Raw genomic sequence first — 17,396 nt, forward strand, 5'->3', positions numbered from 1 at the left:
GACCCCAATTTATATTGTAAAATCAATGCTAAACGCACGCACGCACGCACGCACGCACGCACGCACGCACGCACGCACGCACACACGCACGTGCACTCTGAGGATAAGCCATGCCTATACAATTACCCCTCACAGCCCTTTCATTCTCTTCTTCAGATGCTGCAGTTCTTGTCACATATACAGCCTCTCTCTGTGTGTGTGTGCAGCCGGCAATGACGTGTCTGTCATTTGATATCTGGCTCATGCTAAGCAAAGGACTCTGGAGGGTTCTCTTCTTAGTATGAGCTGTTCAGTTATACCCTCTTACCAAAAACAGCTGCCGTTTTCAGATCATTCATATAGAAATCGTATATGTTTACCCATTTTGACCTGAGATCAGATTCTAAAAATGTCTTCTACATCCTGACAGTCTTCTGAAAAAGCTATGTTTCCGTGTCAGTCGACCTACAAGCTCTATGAGCTTGTAGATCTGCTATTTTTCAATAGCTAAAGCATAACATAATGCTAACACCAAAAGGGGTTCCCGCCCCAAAATGGTTTTAGCTGTGCAGATGTCGGCATGTTGAAGAGATACAGTCATCTCCATCAATTATTTATTCAGCTCAACTTCCATCAAAGTCCAAATAACGTCCAAAAAAAGCACCCCATGGCTGGGGCGCCCCTGCCTACTACTGGTAATTTGCGGGTGCACGCACGCACGCATGCGCGAGCGTGATGCCGTCGTCGGGGCGTCAGTAAAACTGAATAAAGTCAGGGACGTGCACACATAGACATCAAAGGGGGCTTCAGCCCCTGCCCTTTTACCCGTCTGTAAAACAACTGTCCTCTCCAGACAACGAATGCAGCATTTACTATAGTGGAAGAAATGCAAATGCCTCTCCTTTCCATGCCATACCGGAAGGCAGCATTCAGGAGAATAGCTTTTTTACGAAGTCTCCTGAACTTGGAACGCACCATTTTGTTTCTAAATCCATGTCGTACACCGCATCTCCAGTAGATAAAGAGTGCTGGTTTGCGCCCCGAAAACAGCTGATCTACAAGCTCTCACAACGCGTCACAGCATAGGTCAGTGGTTCACAGTGTGGGGTCCGGGGACCCCCAGGCGTCCTTGAGAGAGTTCCAGGGGGTCCCCAGCTAAATGATAGTTTGGAACCAAATGGACCCGACGCATTGTGAGCTTGTAGATCTGCTATTTTTTGCTATTTCTTTTTCAAAAGTGCCCTCTTACGAGATGTCAGCCCCTGCCTCTCTAATACTCTCTGCACGTCGCTGCTACCAGTAGGAACCAGTAGGCAGTTGCGATCGCAGTGAGCACTAACTATAGAAGCTAAACTGTCTGTGTGTGTGTGTCTGTCTGTGTGTGTGTGTGTGTGTGTGTGTGTGTGTGTCACGCTGTAACACCACCGGCCCGCCACGAGAGGGCACAGCTGTATCACACAAAAAAAAACACACACAAAACTTAACTTAAAAATAAAACTTAAAAGGAAAAAACTTACAAATCTTTAAAAAAACTTAAACTTAACTTAAAAAAAAATCTTAAAAAAAAACGTAATAAAAAAATAAAATAAAAAAGAGAACTTAAAAAAAAACGTAAAGTACGTAAATTATTCTAATTGTTGTTATTGCAATTTACGAGCTGCGTTCGCTTCCCGCGTTTGCGCGTCTTACTTGTAATAAGTAGGTACTATATGCCATTTCACTGATTTCAGTAGGTACCATTTACACAGATTCAGTTTTAGTCTGACCATTTTAGCACTAACTAGTCCCCTCAGGGTCCTGTGAAGAAAAAGTCCTATACAAAGTGCATGTCCTCAGACACGTCACCAATCATGTACAAATTAAATTTACTGTAGATGTACGGCTTCTTCTTTTCCTATCATCCTATACCGAATCATCTGCCTCCATCTCACCCTGTCCACAAGTTCTTGAGCTTAGCCCAGATACCCTGGGTAAATATAGATTTCATTTCATTTCATTTCATTTCATTTCATTTCATTTCATTTCCTCTGCCTCTGCCTCCTCTCACACTACAACTAACTGTTGTCCTCTTTCACTACATCCATACATCTTCTCTTTGGTCTTCCTCTAGGCCAGCAGTTCCCAAACTGGGGTGCGCGAGTGGCCACCAGGGGGTGCGTGACATGAAAAGGGTAATGCCGGACAGTTTATTGTGTTATTTAACACAAATAGCAAAATCGGTAAAACACCGTTTTATGGAGATGTATAGAGCCGCAGCCGCTCCGTGTCTCACAGTCACACTCTCGGTATCTGAGAGAGAGTGCAGTCAACATTCCAGCCCCCGCTCCTCCCCCTCCCCTCACACATGCACAGCGGCAGATTATTTCGTTTTAACTCAAGACAAGAACACTCACTTTGTCCATGCTTTGCTGTTGTATCTTTAGTTAACCAAACTAAAATCCAGTAATCCACACGTGTCAGAAGGCTGTTAACCAGGAACACTGCGCAGTGCAAGCTAAGTAATGAACAACACCAGCTGGAAATGCTTCAGTCGTTAAGTGTGTGTGTGTGTGTGTGTGTGTGTGTGTGTGTGTGTGTGTGTGTGTGTGTGTGTGTCACTCTCCCTGAAATGAAACTGAAAGGATGCGCAGGACTAATAATGCACTCTATATATATATATATATATATATATATATATATATATATATATATCATTTTCCGGCCAAATAGAACATTGGGGGGTGCATCAGCTAGGTCAGGGGGAAATAGGGGGTGCTCTAGGCAGTTCCAACCTCAACATCCTTCTGCCGGTATACTCACTATTCCTCCTCTGTACGTGTCCAAACCGTCTCAGTCTCATGGCCTCTTTCTGGCTTTATCTCCAAAACTATCTGACATGCACTCTGATCCTACCCACGTTATTCCCAGAGAGAACAGCAACAGTCTCTGCTACCTCCAGCTCTGCTTCCTGTTTTTTCCTCAGTGCGACTGTCTCTAAACCATACAACATGGCTGGTCTCGCCACCGTCTTGTACACCTTCCCTTTCATTCTTGCTGATACTTTCCTATCAAGAAAATAGATCTACGGCAATGGCGGTAAAAGTGTTAATATTATACTATCATAAAGGGGGGCCTACAGTAGATGCAGTACCCCCAGGCCACAGCTAGGTGAAAACCATTGAGAAGAAGACAAAAACTGAGGGACTGTGATCAGAATAAAGACCCCTGGAGGACTCTGAACAACAAAGTACAGTCGGCTTTATGTGGTTAAGAGCATATGTACAGTATGTCCACTTGCCAGCATGAACAGACCATGTGCGAGACACCGGTCCATTGCGAGTGTCTATTTCAGGGCTTGCTTTAAGTAGGGTGACTCACCATGGGCTTTTGGAGCGGTGTGTGTGTGTGTGTGTGTGTGTGTGTGTGTGTGTGTGTGTGTGTGTGTGTGTGTGTGTGTGTGTGTGTACAGTATAGTTAAAATAAATTAAAGATCACACCCGTGTGAACTGAGTGGTGTAATATAGCCTGTCTGACGTAATGAAATCATGTCTGACGTAATTAAATCACACCCGGGTAAACAGGGTGAACATAGCAACCATGCTCATTTTTTCTGCACTAACAAAGCCAGTTGTAGGAGTGGTTTACACCACTCAAAAAAAGAAAGAGAAGAAAACACTGGATTTAATAATCAAAGACCCCCAAGGAAAAATAAATGGAATAAATGGTGAAAAAGGGTTACTGAGCCTAGTATTGTATGATTGTATGTGGTGGTGGCGGTGGCTCAGGGGTAGAGTGGCTGGAAGCCAGTTCGAACCCGGGCTCCCCCAGAGTTTGTGTCGAAGTGTCCTTGAGCAAGACACTGAACCCCTAATTGCTCCTGATGTGCTGGTTGGTGCCTTGCATGGTTTCCGTCGCCATCGGTGTATGAATGTGTGTGTGAATGGGTGAATGTAATGCACAATCTATGTAAAGCGCCTTGGATAAAGGCACTATATAAATGCACCATTTACCATTTATGATTGGAATGGTACGGTGAGTTGAGAGAATTGTTCCATGCCTACAGTCCATTCCATGGCCAGCCTTTCCTAGTGAGCTGACCTACAGCTGGACACATGCACACACTTCAACGTGTCTATTAAAAGCTATAAGGTGACACAAATGCGTCCTCAGGTCTAAATGGGCTATAAGCAATGCAAAGCAGCACAGAGCCTTTTGATCTGTGAGTATTCTCCATGACGGGTGCACGGTGCAAGCAGAACGTATGCACGAAATGCAGCATAACAAGACGTACTCCCACGCAACGGCAACCGAACGGCATCCGTGTTGTCGGAGTCCTCTTGTTCTGAATATATATATCGGCCACATGTCGGTATCGGCCGATTTTTGGCCTTATCGGTCAATACAGATATTTATCTGTTGTTGATAAGCATAACATGTTGCATTGGCTATGTTGGTGTGTTGGTTAGTATTTTTAGTATTTAGTATTTCTTTATTCAGCACAGTATAAAAACAATACAGTGAACATACAATAAGATGGGTAAAGTGCTAGGCTGAGGCAAAAAGCCCAATACAAGGGGCTTATACGAGGCCTCTACCTATGTAAAACACAATGAAACGGGTGCAGTACTTAGTTTAGACAGTTTTTGGTTTAGACTAGTCATTGGTTAGACCAGTCATTAGTCCTACAACTACAACCTGTCTCAAACCCTCACCCTAAACCTAACCTCCCACGGGGCAGCACACCTAAACCTAACCTTAACCCATGTCTAACCAATGACTAGTCTAAACTAAGTATGCACCCCCAATGAAACATTGTACAAGAAATATAGAATATGATTTGCCTGTCCCGTATTGAAGTGGTGCACATCACTGAACTGAAATAAGTCTTTACATGGCAAAGGACATGTAACTGGCTGGAAGAATACTTTGAAAATAAGCTTGCAGGTTTGGTATGTATTTAAATTAAAGATTGGTAAAATATCAAGTTGTTTGAAAAGAGGAGCAGAATGAGCAGACCAATCACTGTATGTGGCAATACTGCAGAATGTGGAGTTTGTGAAGACGTATGTAGCTCCCCAAATTATATTGCAATATATAAGATATAAGATATGGATAAATTAAACTATAATAAAGAGTTGGGAGACAATTTTGATCAAGGGACCAGTCGAAATTTAGAAAAGGGGGCCCTGGAGGAAAATAGGGGGGGGGGCCATGTCTTTTAAATTTTAGTCAGAGGGAGGGTGAGCTAATTTGACTTCAAGTCCAAGGGAGGGTGATCCAATTTTGATAATAAAATAGTCCGGGTTTTATATATATATCTAATACTACAGCTTTTCTGAATTAAAGTATAACTTTGGTCAACGATACCCCTCTGTTGCTTTCACTTGGTTCTTCCCAACAGGACCGGTTTCCATTGTTCCCCCTATGTGTCAATCATTGTGCTTGGCCTATCCAGACAGTGTGCAGAATTTGGCCAATCAGTGACGCTCGTGTGAAACGACCGGAACACACTCGTCTAGAGATTAGAAACTAGTCAGAGAACAACAACAAACGAGTATCGTTATGGCGTCTCACAACAGCGTTAGGACAAATGTCCGTAGTAAAAGTAAAAGCTAAAGTGTTGTGATCGCTGCCGTCGTTCGGGTAGCGTCTGTCACGAGCAGCGCTATTTTGAGTGAGCCGCGCTACACTTGCCCATGACAGCTAGAGGGAGTGGTGTTACAATCAAGTACACACTACAACCCCCACTTTTCAATAGCTTGCATAGCTTGCTGTGTTAGGCTACAAGACCATTGTCTGCCTTGGCCGTAAGTTCGAACCTCACAGCGGACAGTGATTTTTCGTGATTTTTTGCCGTCACTTTATTTTCTCACATATTAAAAACGCTACCAGATTAAAGTTAGGTTAATTAATAGGGGAGGGTGATTCCTTTTTGTTTAATCACCTGGGGAGGGGACTGGATTTTTATTTTCATTCACAGGGAGGGTGATAAGAGGGTAACCTGAGTGATTGGATCATCTCCTATAGACAGACAGGTGTTAGATTTACAATACTTTTCATTTTTTTATGTAAATATAATAACATTCGATTTGTTTTATGTTCAGTGATAATTTGTTTAATTTAAACCATTTTGATATATTTTCAAGATCGTGATTAGTTTTTGCCATTAGAGCTGAAAAATCAGTATGTGAAATAAATGTGTATCATCTGCAAAAAGTACAGGAAACAAGGAGGACAAAGCTGCGGCCAAAACATTAATATAAATCAGAAATAAGAGTGGGCCTAGTATAGACCCCTGGGGGACACCACATTTTAAGGTGGCACTCTCTGATGCTTTACCGTTGATGATAACAAATTGTTCAATCACGGCTCCTCTCTGTTTCTCCCACTCTAATTTCCCCCTCGTGGCTAGTCTGCTCGCAGTTCTCCAAAGGCGTCTACGCCATCATCGGCCTGTACGACAGGAGGACGGTGAACATGCTCATGTCCTTCTGCGGGGCGCTGCACGTGTGCTTCGTCACGCCGTCCTTCCCCATCGAGACGGCCAACCAGTTCGTCATCCAGCTGAGGCCCGAGCTCCAGGACGCCCTGGTGGGCGTGATCGACCACTACGGATGGACCAAGTTCGTCTACATGTACAGCTCCGACTCAGGTAGGCTGGCAGTGACCTTGCGAGGAAAGCCTCAGGCTGTGTTACTAAATTGCTGTGTGATCCGGTCGTGGAGCTGATGATATCTTACGTCATAGTTATTGTTTTGTATAGTAAATGGTAAATGGTGCATTTATATAGCGCCTTTATCCAAGGCGCTTTACATAGATATATAGTCATCAGGCTGGAACCCTCAAACCTGAACTTCCTTTCCCTCATACCGGAAGACTTAATACCTTCCCAATAAAAGCGTTGTTTTGTTGATTTCTAAAATACAAAATAAATATCAATGTGAGTGTGCTTTCCAGAGACTATTTAGCGTCTGTATGTCTTTTTTTATCACACGTGGAAATTCTATTCTCATGATCCCACGCTACGAGAGAGCGAGTCACGCTTTTTGTATTATTCTTCCAGTTTGAGGGAAAGGAAGTTCAAGATTGAGGGTTCCGGCCTGATGACTACAAAACAAAACAATGACTACAACATGACGTAACGATATCATCCACTCCCGACCGGATCATAAACCCGAAAAGGAATGCTGCCTAGGCTAGGCTGGCAGAGGTACAGGGAGGGAGGGAGGGAGAGAGAGAGAAAGAAGCAGTGTGATTTTAGTTTAGTCATAGTCTTTGGAATAAAACTTAATAGTTTTAGTCACATTTTAGTCGTCTGAAATGTTTTAGTGTTAGTGTAGTTTTAGTCGACTAAATCTACAGCTGATTTTGTCAACTAAAATGTGTTTTGGCAGGCCTTGATGGCGTCGACGCGTCGCAATGCCTGATTTTTACACTTGGTTGAATATAGCTGGAAATGGCTCACAACCCAGCACGCATGTGACGCGTTGTGAGCTTGTCTTTTAGTTTTCTTGTCCACTTGTCCCTCCTTAATATTTTTAGTCTTGTTTTTATTTCTGGACAAAATGTCAATATATTAAGTCCTAGTTTGAGTCATTATAGCTTATTTTTTTTACTTTTATTTAGTTTTCAACCAGTGAAAAAAAAGTAGTGGACGGACATTTTTTGTCATAGTCGACAAAATCAACATTGGAAAGAAGTCGAGATTTCTAGATTATCTCCATCAGGTCGAAGGTCGGGGCGGGAGATGATGTGTTCGCCAATCTATCTGTATGTCTGTCTGGCTGTCTATCTTTATGAGCGTGCGTCATATGTAAGCTAAGAACCTAACATCTGTCTAACAGTAGAATATCTGTACAATTAAACTATGCAAAGACACTATAGAGTGCTATGTCTACATTAAATGCTATCTAGATTACATACGTTGAGCCTTTGCGTATGCCTGTAAGGTCGTCTAGGCTAGGGCAAGTGCTCCAGCAAGAATCTAGGGGTGAATCTGGGGCTAATCTCACACACTACTACACAGATAATTGTCAGACTTTCGGTGCATGCTGCCAGCGGGACATGGAACTCAACCCACGAATACGGTTCCAATGCTTCAGTGACAACTATATTATTTCGTGTTTTTGTGAATTCATAACCTCATACACTGCAATGCTGATTCGGAGGCTATGGAGTGGAACTATAGCTAATCGGGCACAAGCAGTCCATTCGGCGTATGGGATTATTAGACACGCCAGAGCGTGTAATTCGACACCAGTTTTTTTACAATACCTCAGAGACACAGACATATCCAGAGACACAGACACAACCACGTGTATAAATATGCACCACACACAGAGACGGACAGAGAGTGACACACACGAGTGCCCTACTACAACACAAAGCAGCATTTATTCCGCCATACATTTGCACACACATTTACACTGTCATAGTCTGATGGATGTGTTTATTACAACACCTAATCTAAATAACACATTGTCAACACATACTGTATACTCTAGGCCAGGGGTGGGCAACTTTGACGTTGGAGAGGGCCACTATATTTACACACTCACTCCCTAGGGCCATATTTTACTGTCGTAGCAAAAATAGCCGATCTACAAGCTCAAAACGCGTCGCAGCGCGACGCGTTTTGAGCTTGTAGATCGGCTATTAGATCGGTATTGAGGTATTCGAATTGAAATCTTGAATTGTTGCTATTTTTTAATTGGAATCCTGAAAATTAATATTGTTATGTAATTTCAAATGCCTTTAATTATACTTGCGTGTTGCGCAATGAGCTACTAATTTAGACTGAAGTAATTAAAGCGGTGTCATGTTCGCATGTTGTGGAATTGTAACAGCTGAAACCAATATTATATCAGTATTCTGACATTAACCTGAGGGCCACATTAAGTGAAGGTCGCCAGTTGCCCACCCCTGCTCTAGGCCTACTGATCCCAATCATCATTTTACACACACAATGCTTACTATTATTACAAGTGCATGCATCAGCATGCATGCTTTTTGGGGATTGATGTGATGCCACATCCCCGCTAATGTCATATATACTGCATTTTACAAGGTACTTTGGCCTAATAGAAAATACAAAAGGAGGGTAGAGCCAATACTATTCAATTAAATTGTATTCAAATCAAATCAAATCAATTTTATTTGTATAGCACATTTAAAAACGACTCTCATCGTACCAAAGTGCTTCACAGGTCAAAGAAAAACAATACGATACAGGGCAATACAATACATCAGCGAAACAATACAAAAATAATAATAATAATAATAATAAAAAACAATGCATAGTTATGGTACAGTAGACAAGAGAGACGTTAAGAGCAATTAAAAGGCAGTACGGAAAACGTATCCTATGTATAAAGTGCAAGAGTATTAGGGGGACTGGAAGGCTTGAGAGTAGAGGAACGTTTTGAGCCTATAGACTTAAAACTCTCAGTGGAGGGGGCAGATCTGACAGGGGGCAGGTGGGCAGGGGGCAGATCTGACAGGGGGCAGGTGGGCAGGGGGCAGATCTGACAGCGAGAGGAATGCTGTTCCAGAGTATAGGAGCTGCGACAGCAAAGGCTCGGTCGCCCCTGAGCCTCTTCCTTGTCGCTGGGACTTCTAGGAGTCGTCTGTCTGCTGACCTGAGGGTCCTGATGGAGGAGGAATATGATAGGAGGTCAGAGATGTAGGAGGGGGCCAGTCCGTTTAGTGCTTTGTATGTGAAGAGAAGGGTTTTGAATTGAATTCTGAACCGGACCGGCAACCAGTGGAGAGAGGCAAGGACAGGGGTGATATGGTCTCGCCTCCTGGTGCCAGTCAGGAGTCTGGCAGCCGCGTTTTGCAAAGTGTCAAATCACAACATGTTGTCTCAAGACACTTTTTTCATGTAGAGCAGAAAACCGACAGAGATCCCATCCAGAGCAAGCAATATTGCGACAGTGGTAACGAAAAACTCCCCCTTAGGAAGAAAGAAACGTCAAGCAGAACCCGACTCTAGGCTGGGCAGCGGATCTGCCTCGACCGTGTCGGGGGAGAGAAATAGAAAGGAGAGACTATAGATATACTATGCAGTAGAAATGTGACTTTACACAGGCCTTGCAGAGTTTATTTCTGTGATCACTTTTAAAGCTACATTCCGTATGTTTTATGTCCACTGTGGTAATTGCAACTACAATAGAGTGCTGAAGTCCTGATGTCACCCACTCATCCCCTGGTTTGCGGAAATTGCGGAAGTCATTTTTCAATGGAGAATAACATTGGGTCATCTTGAAATCGTCGCATATATTGAATTGTGGTCCAAAAATAAATAAACTGTCTGTGTTGGGGAGTGTTGTTGGGGAGAAAAAAAGGTAGTCGACGAACATTTTTTGTCATAGTACAAGTAAGACGCGCGAACGCGGGAAGCGAACGCAGCTCGTAAATTGCAAAAACAACACATAGAATAAATTACGTAATGTTTTAAGGTTTTTTTTTAAGTTCTCTTTTTTTTGTGTTTTTAAGGTTTTTTTTAAGTTTTTTTTTAAGTTAAGTTTTTTTTAAGTTAAGATTTGTGTGTGTGTGTGTGTGTGTGTGTGTGTGTGTGTGTGTGTGTGTGTATGCGTGTGTGTGTGTGTGTGTGTGTGTTTTTGTGTGTGATACAGCTGCGCCCTCTGGTGGTGGGCGGGTGAGTTTTTTTTTAAGTTACGTTTTTTTTTAAGTGATTTTTTTTAAGTTTTTCCTTTTAAAGTTTTTCCTTTTTAAGTTTTTTTTTTAAGTTAAGTTTTTTTTTAAGTTAAGTTTTGTGTGTGTGTGTGTGTGTGTGTGTGCGTGCGTGTGCGTGTGTGTGTGTGTGTTTTTGTGTGTGATACAGCTGCACCCTCTGGTGGTGGGCGGGTGAGTTTTTTTTAAGTTAAGTTTCACACCCGTGTGAACTGAGTGGTGGTCTTATATAGTCTGATCAGCTATGTCAGTGACGTCACACACTAACCATAGTAACCATGCTCACCTTTTCACGGACACGTAGGTATACAGGTACACAAACATACAGACAAAGCTGGTTGTTGGAGTGGTTTGCATCACTCAAAAATAGCAGACCTACAAGCTAAAGTATAACATAATGCTTAGTTAAAACACCAAAAGGGGTTCCCGTCCAGAATGGGTTAAGTACAGTTTTGAGGATTCGTACTTTACTTGAGTATTTCCAATTTCCAATACTTTTACTTCTACTCCACTACATATCGGATCCATATATTGTACTTTTACTCCACAACAAACAAAAGATGCTTGAACCCATTTTGGACTGGGGGCGGATTCTAAAAGGCATTCTAATATAAGAAAAATATATATATTATACTTTTTTTTGTAATTTTTGAATACTGCCCCTTGGCCAATAACGGACCACTATTATTGGTGACTTAACTACGGTATGTTTGAAGGTCGGTTTAAAGGTCAATAATGGGTTTAAAGGATTTAGTGCCTAATAAGAGTGCCCCCCACTTCACACAGGTGTGATTTTATTTTTACCAATTGCCTATAAACCGCAATATTGGGTGCTGGAACTGAGCTCATGCTTCCTTCAATGCACGAGGAGTCCAAGCGGATTCCTTTCACCTGACAGGGGGGAGTTTCCCCGGTTGGATGTAGCCCGTGGAAGGAAAACATTACAACCAGTTAATTTCCCCTCCATCAGGCGCCCCCATGTATTTTGTGAGGGTAGGGGACATCACGCGGAGGACATGCAAACTCCACACAGAAAGGCCCTTTCGCCAACCTCACCTAGGGCATCATGGGCGCTGATGACGCGGAGGAGAGAACACGGCCCCAGCGTCCCCAGCGGGAATCGAACCCAGGACCTTCTAGCAGTGAGGCGACAGCGCTACCGACTGCGCCACCGTGGTGCCCCTCTTTGTCCAGTTTTTACACTTGTTGCTGCCAGTTCCCACCTGACGTTGTGTGGAAGTTCAGACTGATCCAGATCGTACTGAATAACTGCCAGCTTGCATAAGGTCTTCAGACTAGGACTCGAGTCTAAGATGAACAGGTCATCATTGGCAAATATGATGATTCGATCTCCCACCATGCAAGCGTGAGATTTCCCTGGACTCGAGCCTTTTCCCTTTGTCTCAACCTTCTTCCAGGAGAACGTCTCTGGACTGAATCTCCTCAGATGCTCGTAACCGAGGTGTGAGCGACCAAATATGTACAGCTCTCCATTGTAGGCAAAGGCTGAATAAAACTTGAGGTCTGGAAGAGGATGTTCAGAGGCTGTGTTCAGCCAGGAGTCGGTCTCTGTGTCAAACACTCTGATGGTGTGTCTCTGGTACCAAGTGTTCCCAAATACAAACATCTTTGTCCCGATAATGGTGGCAGATTGACCACTTAAAGGTAGTAGTGGAGTTCCTCGGGTGTTGATTAAAGACCAGACCATTGTGCTGGTGTCCAACTTGTAGATGGCATTAGTCAATCCAGCGCAGAGTCCTACATAGATAAACATGACCTTCCCCAAGGCACAGGCTGAGTGGTCATGCCTCTCATCTGGAACAGTCCCGGTAACCCTGGGTTTGAACCATTTGTGGGCGTCGACATTGAATGCATAAAGCTTGTTGTCTAAGAAAGGCTTCCCTCCCCAGATGTAGACTGTATCCTCTATCAGCACAACTGTGCAACTCCATCTCCTGGACAGAACCTCACGGTGACCCTCTCCTCAGAGGGGTCAACTTCCTCCAGCGTAGAGACACCGTGTTGAAGACGAGGACATGAATCTGACGACATCTGTCCTTCGTGTCCTTTGCGACGCTGTACCCGCCGAAGGAATACACATCGTTTCCCACGGCAACAACAGTGGCGTGGCGCATTCTGGACGAGTCTCTGATATGCACGGAACACAAAAACATTTCAAACTCTGTGAAGAATGGAGTGGTCTGTGCGTGCGACCACTTTTACTGGTACAGAGGCAGAAACGTCATGGCACGTTTGGCCAATCCATGAAGCCGATACTTGGTTGGTCTACCATATACAGTATGGTCATTTGATCGCCATGCCAACCAATCAATGGACTCTTAATGTTAGCCTTAAGCAGTGACTTCATGTGGCAGCCACGGTGGGCGCCCCTCACTTCACACAAGTGTGTTATTGAGAGACGCTATTGCGGTGAATGCCATTGACAATGAATGTCCGGTTTTGAGTCTTTGTTTGCGACCGAAGGTCGCATTTACTATGAAATCCTGCATCTTGCGTCCGTCACACTTCCATATATGGTCATGCCTCGTGACATCATCTGGGATCTCCATATATGGGCATATGCATAATGTATCCCCCACAGAGCCAACCAGTGCCTTGGCAAGTGCATCACCGGACCCAGAGCGACCGGACCTAGCGTTGTCGCGATTGTGCAACTTCTCCGTAACCTCCTCGAGCGTCTCAAGGCTCATGCATACTCCAGTTTTAGGTGATAACTTATCACCTTCACCCATCACCGTCACCTTCATAATGAGTCGAGGCCATCATACTCGCGGTGATGTCCTTAAGCACTGACCCCGCCTCCCTCTGGTTCAGATGCAAAACTCCCGTGCCTGCAAAACCGCCCCCCCCCCAACTTGTAGACCAATCAGTGATCACTGATAGTAAAAACAGAGAGATGTGTCGGGGTCCGTGGTGATAGCTGATCACTGCGGCGAATGACATTATGTTGTAGTTCTCTAACCCATAAAAAACTACACCGCGGTGATAAGCTATCACCACAAACTGGAGTATGAATGCAGCTTGGGGCTGTACTTGGTCAGGTACTGGATCATGGCATGGCGGCTTGTGAGCGCCATGCGAACATTTTTAACTCAAATCTTTGCTTCTGGGGGGGTTCCTGGAACAACATATTTTCCGATGGGGGTCAGCGGCCGATTACATATAAGTTTTGGGGTCCTTGACATGAAATATTGAGAACCACTGAAAATTGTCATGATTTAGAAGACATTTTTTTAAATTTCAACGTCAGGCCAAAATGGGTTAATCGGGTAGTTATGCATCAGCGGATCATTCCGCGCTGGGACGTAGACGACATCGCCGGGGGCCCTTCCCCATATATGGGAATGTCCATATATGGCCATATTGCCATGACGTCTCATGATAACCAGTGTGGTTGCTGCAACACGCAGTCACACTTGCAAATGAACCAAGTTGGTACAACACATGGATCTCCATATGTGGAGCCGACTATCATCACCTGGATCTCCATATATGAAGGTCATGACACTGACCTCATCAAACCCTGGATAGCCCATACATGGTTTGACATACTAGATCTGCATATATGGAGCCGGCCAGCAACTCTACATCGGACCTCACTGACACCAGATGAATAGTTTAACCCCTGCTTCTCAACTGTGCCGTATTAAGCAGCTCTGTTGTTTCAGCGCGACCTCACCCTTCAGTATGATGATAAGAGCGGCCCTCACTTGACACGGGTGTGATTTTTTCCCTCCTACATCCAGATTTTCGTTACCGTCCACAAACTTCGGCTTAAATTCCCATTGACAATGAATGGAGAATTGTACGTCATCGTGCCTGAGCAACTTAGGCAGTGTCAATTTTACGTCATGATGATGACGTGACTCACGTGAGTGTCCCTCACTTCACACATGTGTGATTTTTTTGTTGTAGGTTAAGTTAACGCAGTGATTCCCAACCTGTGTGCCGCGGCACTTTAGTGTGCCGTCTGAAATGCCCAAGTGTGCCGGCAAAGAAATGGAATGTAACACCTCCCCGGACAACAATAGCTGGGCTGCATTCCATTGACAACTCGTCCATCACGGACACACAGACAATCGCCTGTCCATTTAGTGAAGCTACCCTCGGCCGTAGAAATGCTAATTTATGGCTTTGTATGGGGCCATTACTGTGCAGGAGGATGCTAAACGCACACCAGTCTTAGTAGTGGTGCCAGCTCACGGCAGAAACATCTAAAGAGTTAAGTCTTAAAAAGACAAAAGAGTGGCTGCACACACTGATAGCCAAAGAGACGATTATTTATTAGGATGCAGAGTAAAAACCAACGTTTCGGCAGTACAACTGCCTTCTTCAGGGTATGTATGGGGCCATCACATCACCCCTACTCGCCTTGCAGGTACTGTATTAAAAAACACACCCGTGTGAACTGAGTGGTGCAAGGTCTTATATAGCCTGATCAGCTGTGGTCTGACGTAATGTCAGTGACCATAGTAACCATGCTCATTCTTCTGGGCCCCACGTACAGGTACACACAAACACGGATAAAGCTGGTTGTTGGAGTGGTTTGCACCACTCAAAAATTATACCCGTGTGAAGTGAGGGGCGTTCTTATCATCATACATCATGCATCATCTCATACTGGCCAATCAGAATGCCTGTTGCCTGTGATTGGTTAGCTGATTTGCTCGTTTTCATATGACGTACATTTTCCCTTCAATGTCAACAGCGTTTAATGTGTTGATGTTTAATTTACGTCATATTTAGTGGCATTTTTACCTAATTTCTCTGTTCATTGTCAATGGCAAATCTTGAGACGTGTGGGGACAAGATTTAGCGGACATTTGACCTGAATTTCCCCTTTCATTGTCAATGGCAAATCTTGGGCAAATTACATCATCAACTTGCGGCAGGAGTTTTCCCTATTGAGTGAAAGATGAGTTATTTCTAAGATAAATAACATATTTACAGTGTTTTTAATTACAGTTATATAAAGCAAGTATAAAGTATATAACGACTTTACCCATATAGATGTAGGTGATGATCCAGTCTTCTTCATGTATGGCTATCCAGGGTTTGATGAGGTCAGTGTCGTGATCTTCATATATGGAGACGGCCATATGTGGAGTGTCAGCCATATATGGTGGCGTGCCGTGTCACTAGGGGTAACGCACTGACGACCATATATGGGGGTGTGACGGATGGAACGACGGAGGGATTGTTTCCGATTGACGGATGTTTTTCATAGTAATCTGCGACCTACAGTTGCAAATAATGCTATTTTAATGATTAATCATCTATTCAAAAAACAAACATGACCAGCAATAAAGCAACGGTAGATTTATATGTGAATGGCATAATTTATGGATGTTTGTACATTTTTGAGGGGCGCTAAATACAGGTTTAATGTTTGTCTTTATTTCAATGTTTGTTTTGTAAACGCCATTGACAATGAAGGGAACATTTACGTCATAATGTGCCTCATTACGTCATATTGTCTCTTTTATTGTTAATGGCGTTTAATGTTTGTGTTGGCACCGTTTGTTTTACATCACCATAACATCAGCTACCCGGTAATCAACATGAGTTTTAACTTTAATAATTAGCGCCCCTCACTTCACACAGGTGTGATTTTTGTTTGTAATAGTCATATCCCAAGTCCACTTTCATCAAAGGCCATTGAGGACATGAAAAAGAATGACAAAATAGGGGGCGTCTACTGAAAGAAAGAGAAGAGAGAGAGAGAAGCTAGTCTCACCTGCTCTTCTAGATGTTTCCTTTCTTTCGCTTCAGTGGATTTCTTCCCCATATCATTGGCTTACTGATATGTGTCTGCTGTATCCAGTGTTGCTGAGAGGTAACCACACATAGAAGAAAAATCACACCCGTGTGAACTGAGTGGTGTAAGGTCTTATATAGCCTGTCTGACGTAATTAAATCATGTCTGACGTAATTAAATCACACCCGGGTGAACAGGGTGAACATAGCAACCATGCTCATTTTTTCTGCACAGACTAACAAAGCCAGTTGTAGGAGTGGTTTACACCACTCAAAAACACGGTCCCGCCAAGCATCCAAACTTAGTCATCCCCTGAATGGGGTCGAATGTAGCACCCCAAACTGCAGTTAGTCACCCTCTGAATGGGGTCGAATGTAGCACCCCAAAACTGCAGTTAGTCACCCTCTGACTGGGGTTGAATATAGCACCCAAACTGCAGTTAGTCACCCTCTGAATGAGGTCGAATGTAGCACCCAAACTGCAGTTAGTCACCCTCTGAATGGGGTCGAATGTAGCACCCCAAACTGCAGTTAGTCACCCTCTGACTGGGGTTGAATGTAGCACCCAAACTGCAGTTAGTCACCCTCTGACTGGGGTTGAATGTAGCACCGAAACTGCAGTTAGTCACCCTCTGAATGGGGTCGAATGTAGCACCCAAACTGCAGTTAGTCACCCTCTGAATGGGGTCGAATGTAGCACCCCAAACTGCAGTTAGTCACCCTCTGAATGGGGTCGAATGTAGCACCCCAAACTGCAGTTAGTCACCCTCTGAATGGGGTCGAATGTAGCACCCAAACTGCAGTTAGTCACCCTCTGAATGGGGTCGAATGTAGCACCCAAACTGCAGTTAGTCACCCTCTGACTGGGGTTGAATGTAGCACCCAAACTGCAGTTAGTCACCCTCTGAATGGGGTCAAATGTAGCACCCAAACTGCAGTTAGTCACCCTCTGACTGGGGTTGAAT

The 17,396-nt window shown here is 43.9% G+C and overlaps 1 protein-coding gene across 1 annotated transcript in view; it reads left to right on the forward strand.

The window, feature by feature from the left end:
- The window catches only part of LOC306923767 (glutamate receptor 1-like), a gene marked incomplete at both ends in the record, with an annotated part of 128,799 nt that overhangs the window by 27,617 nt on the left and 83,786 nt on the right, over window positions 1-17,396 (forward strand). The window contains one exon of the mRNA XM_079502060.1: window positions 6,371-6,610. Coding sequence (XP_079358186.1) covers window positions 6,371-6,610 — 240 coding nt within the window. The remainder of the gene's footprint in view (window positions 1-6,370; window positions 6,611-17,396) is intronic.

Source organism: Electrona antarctica (genome assembly GCF_951216825.1).
Source record: "Electrona antarctica genome assembly, chromosome: 1".
Classification (NCBI taxonomy): Eukaryota; Metazoa; Chordata; class Actinopteri; order Myctophiformes; family Myctophidae; genus Electrona; species Electrona antarctica.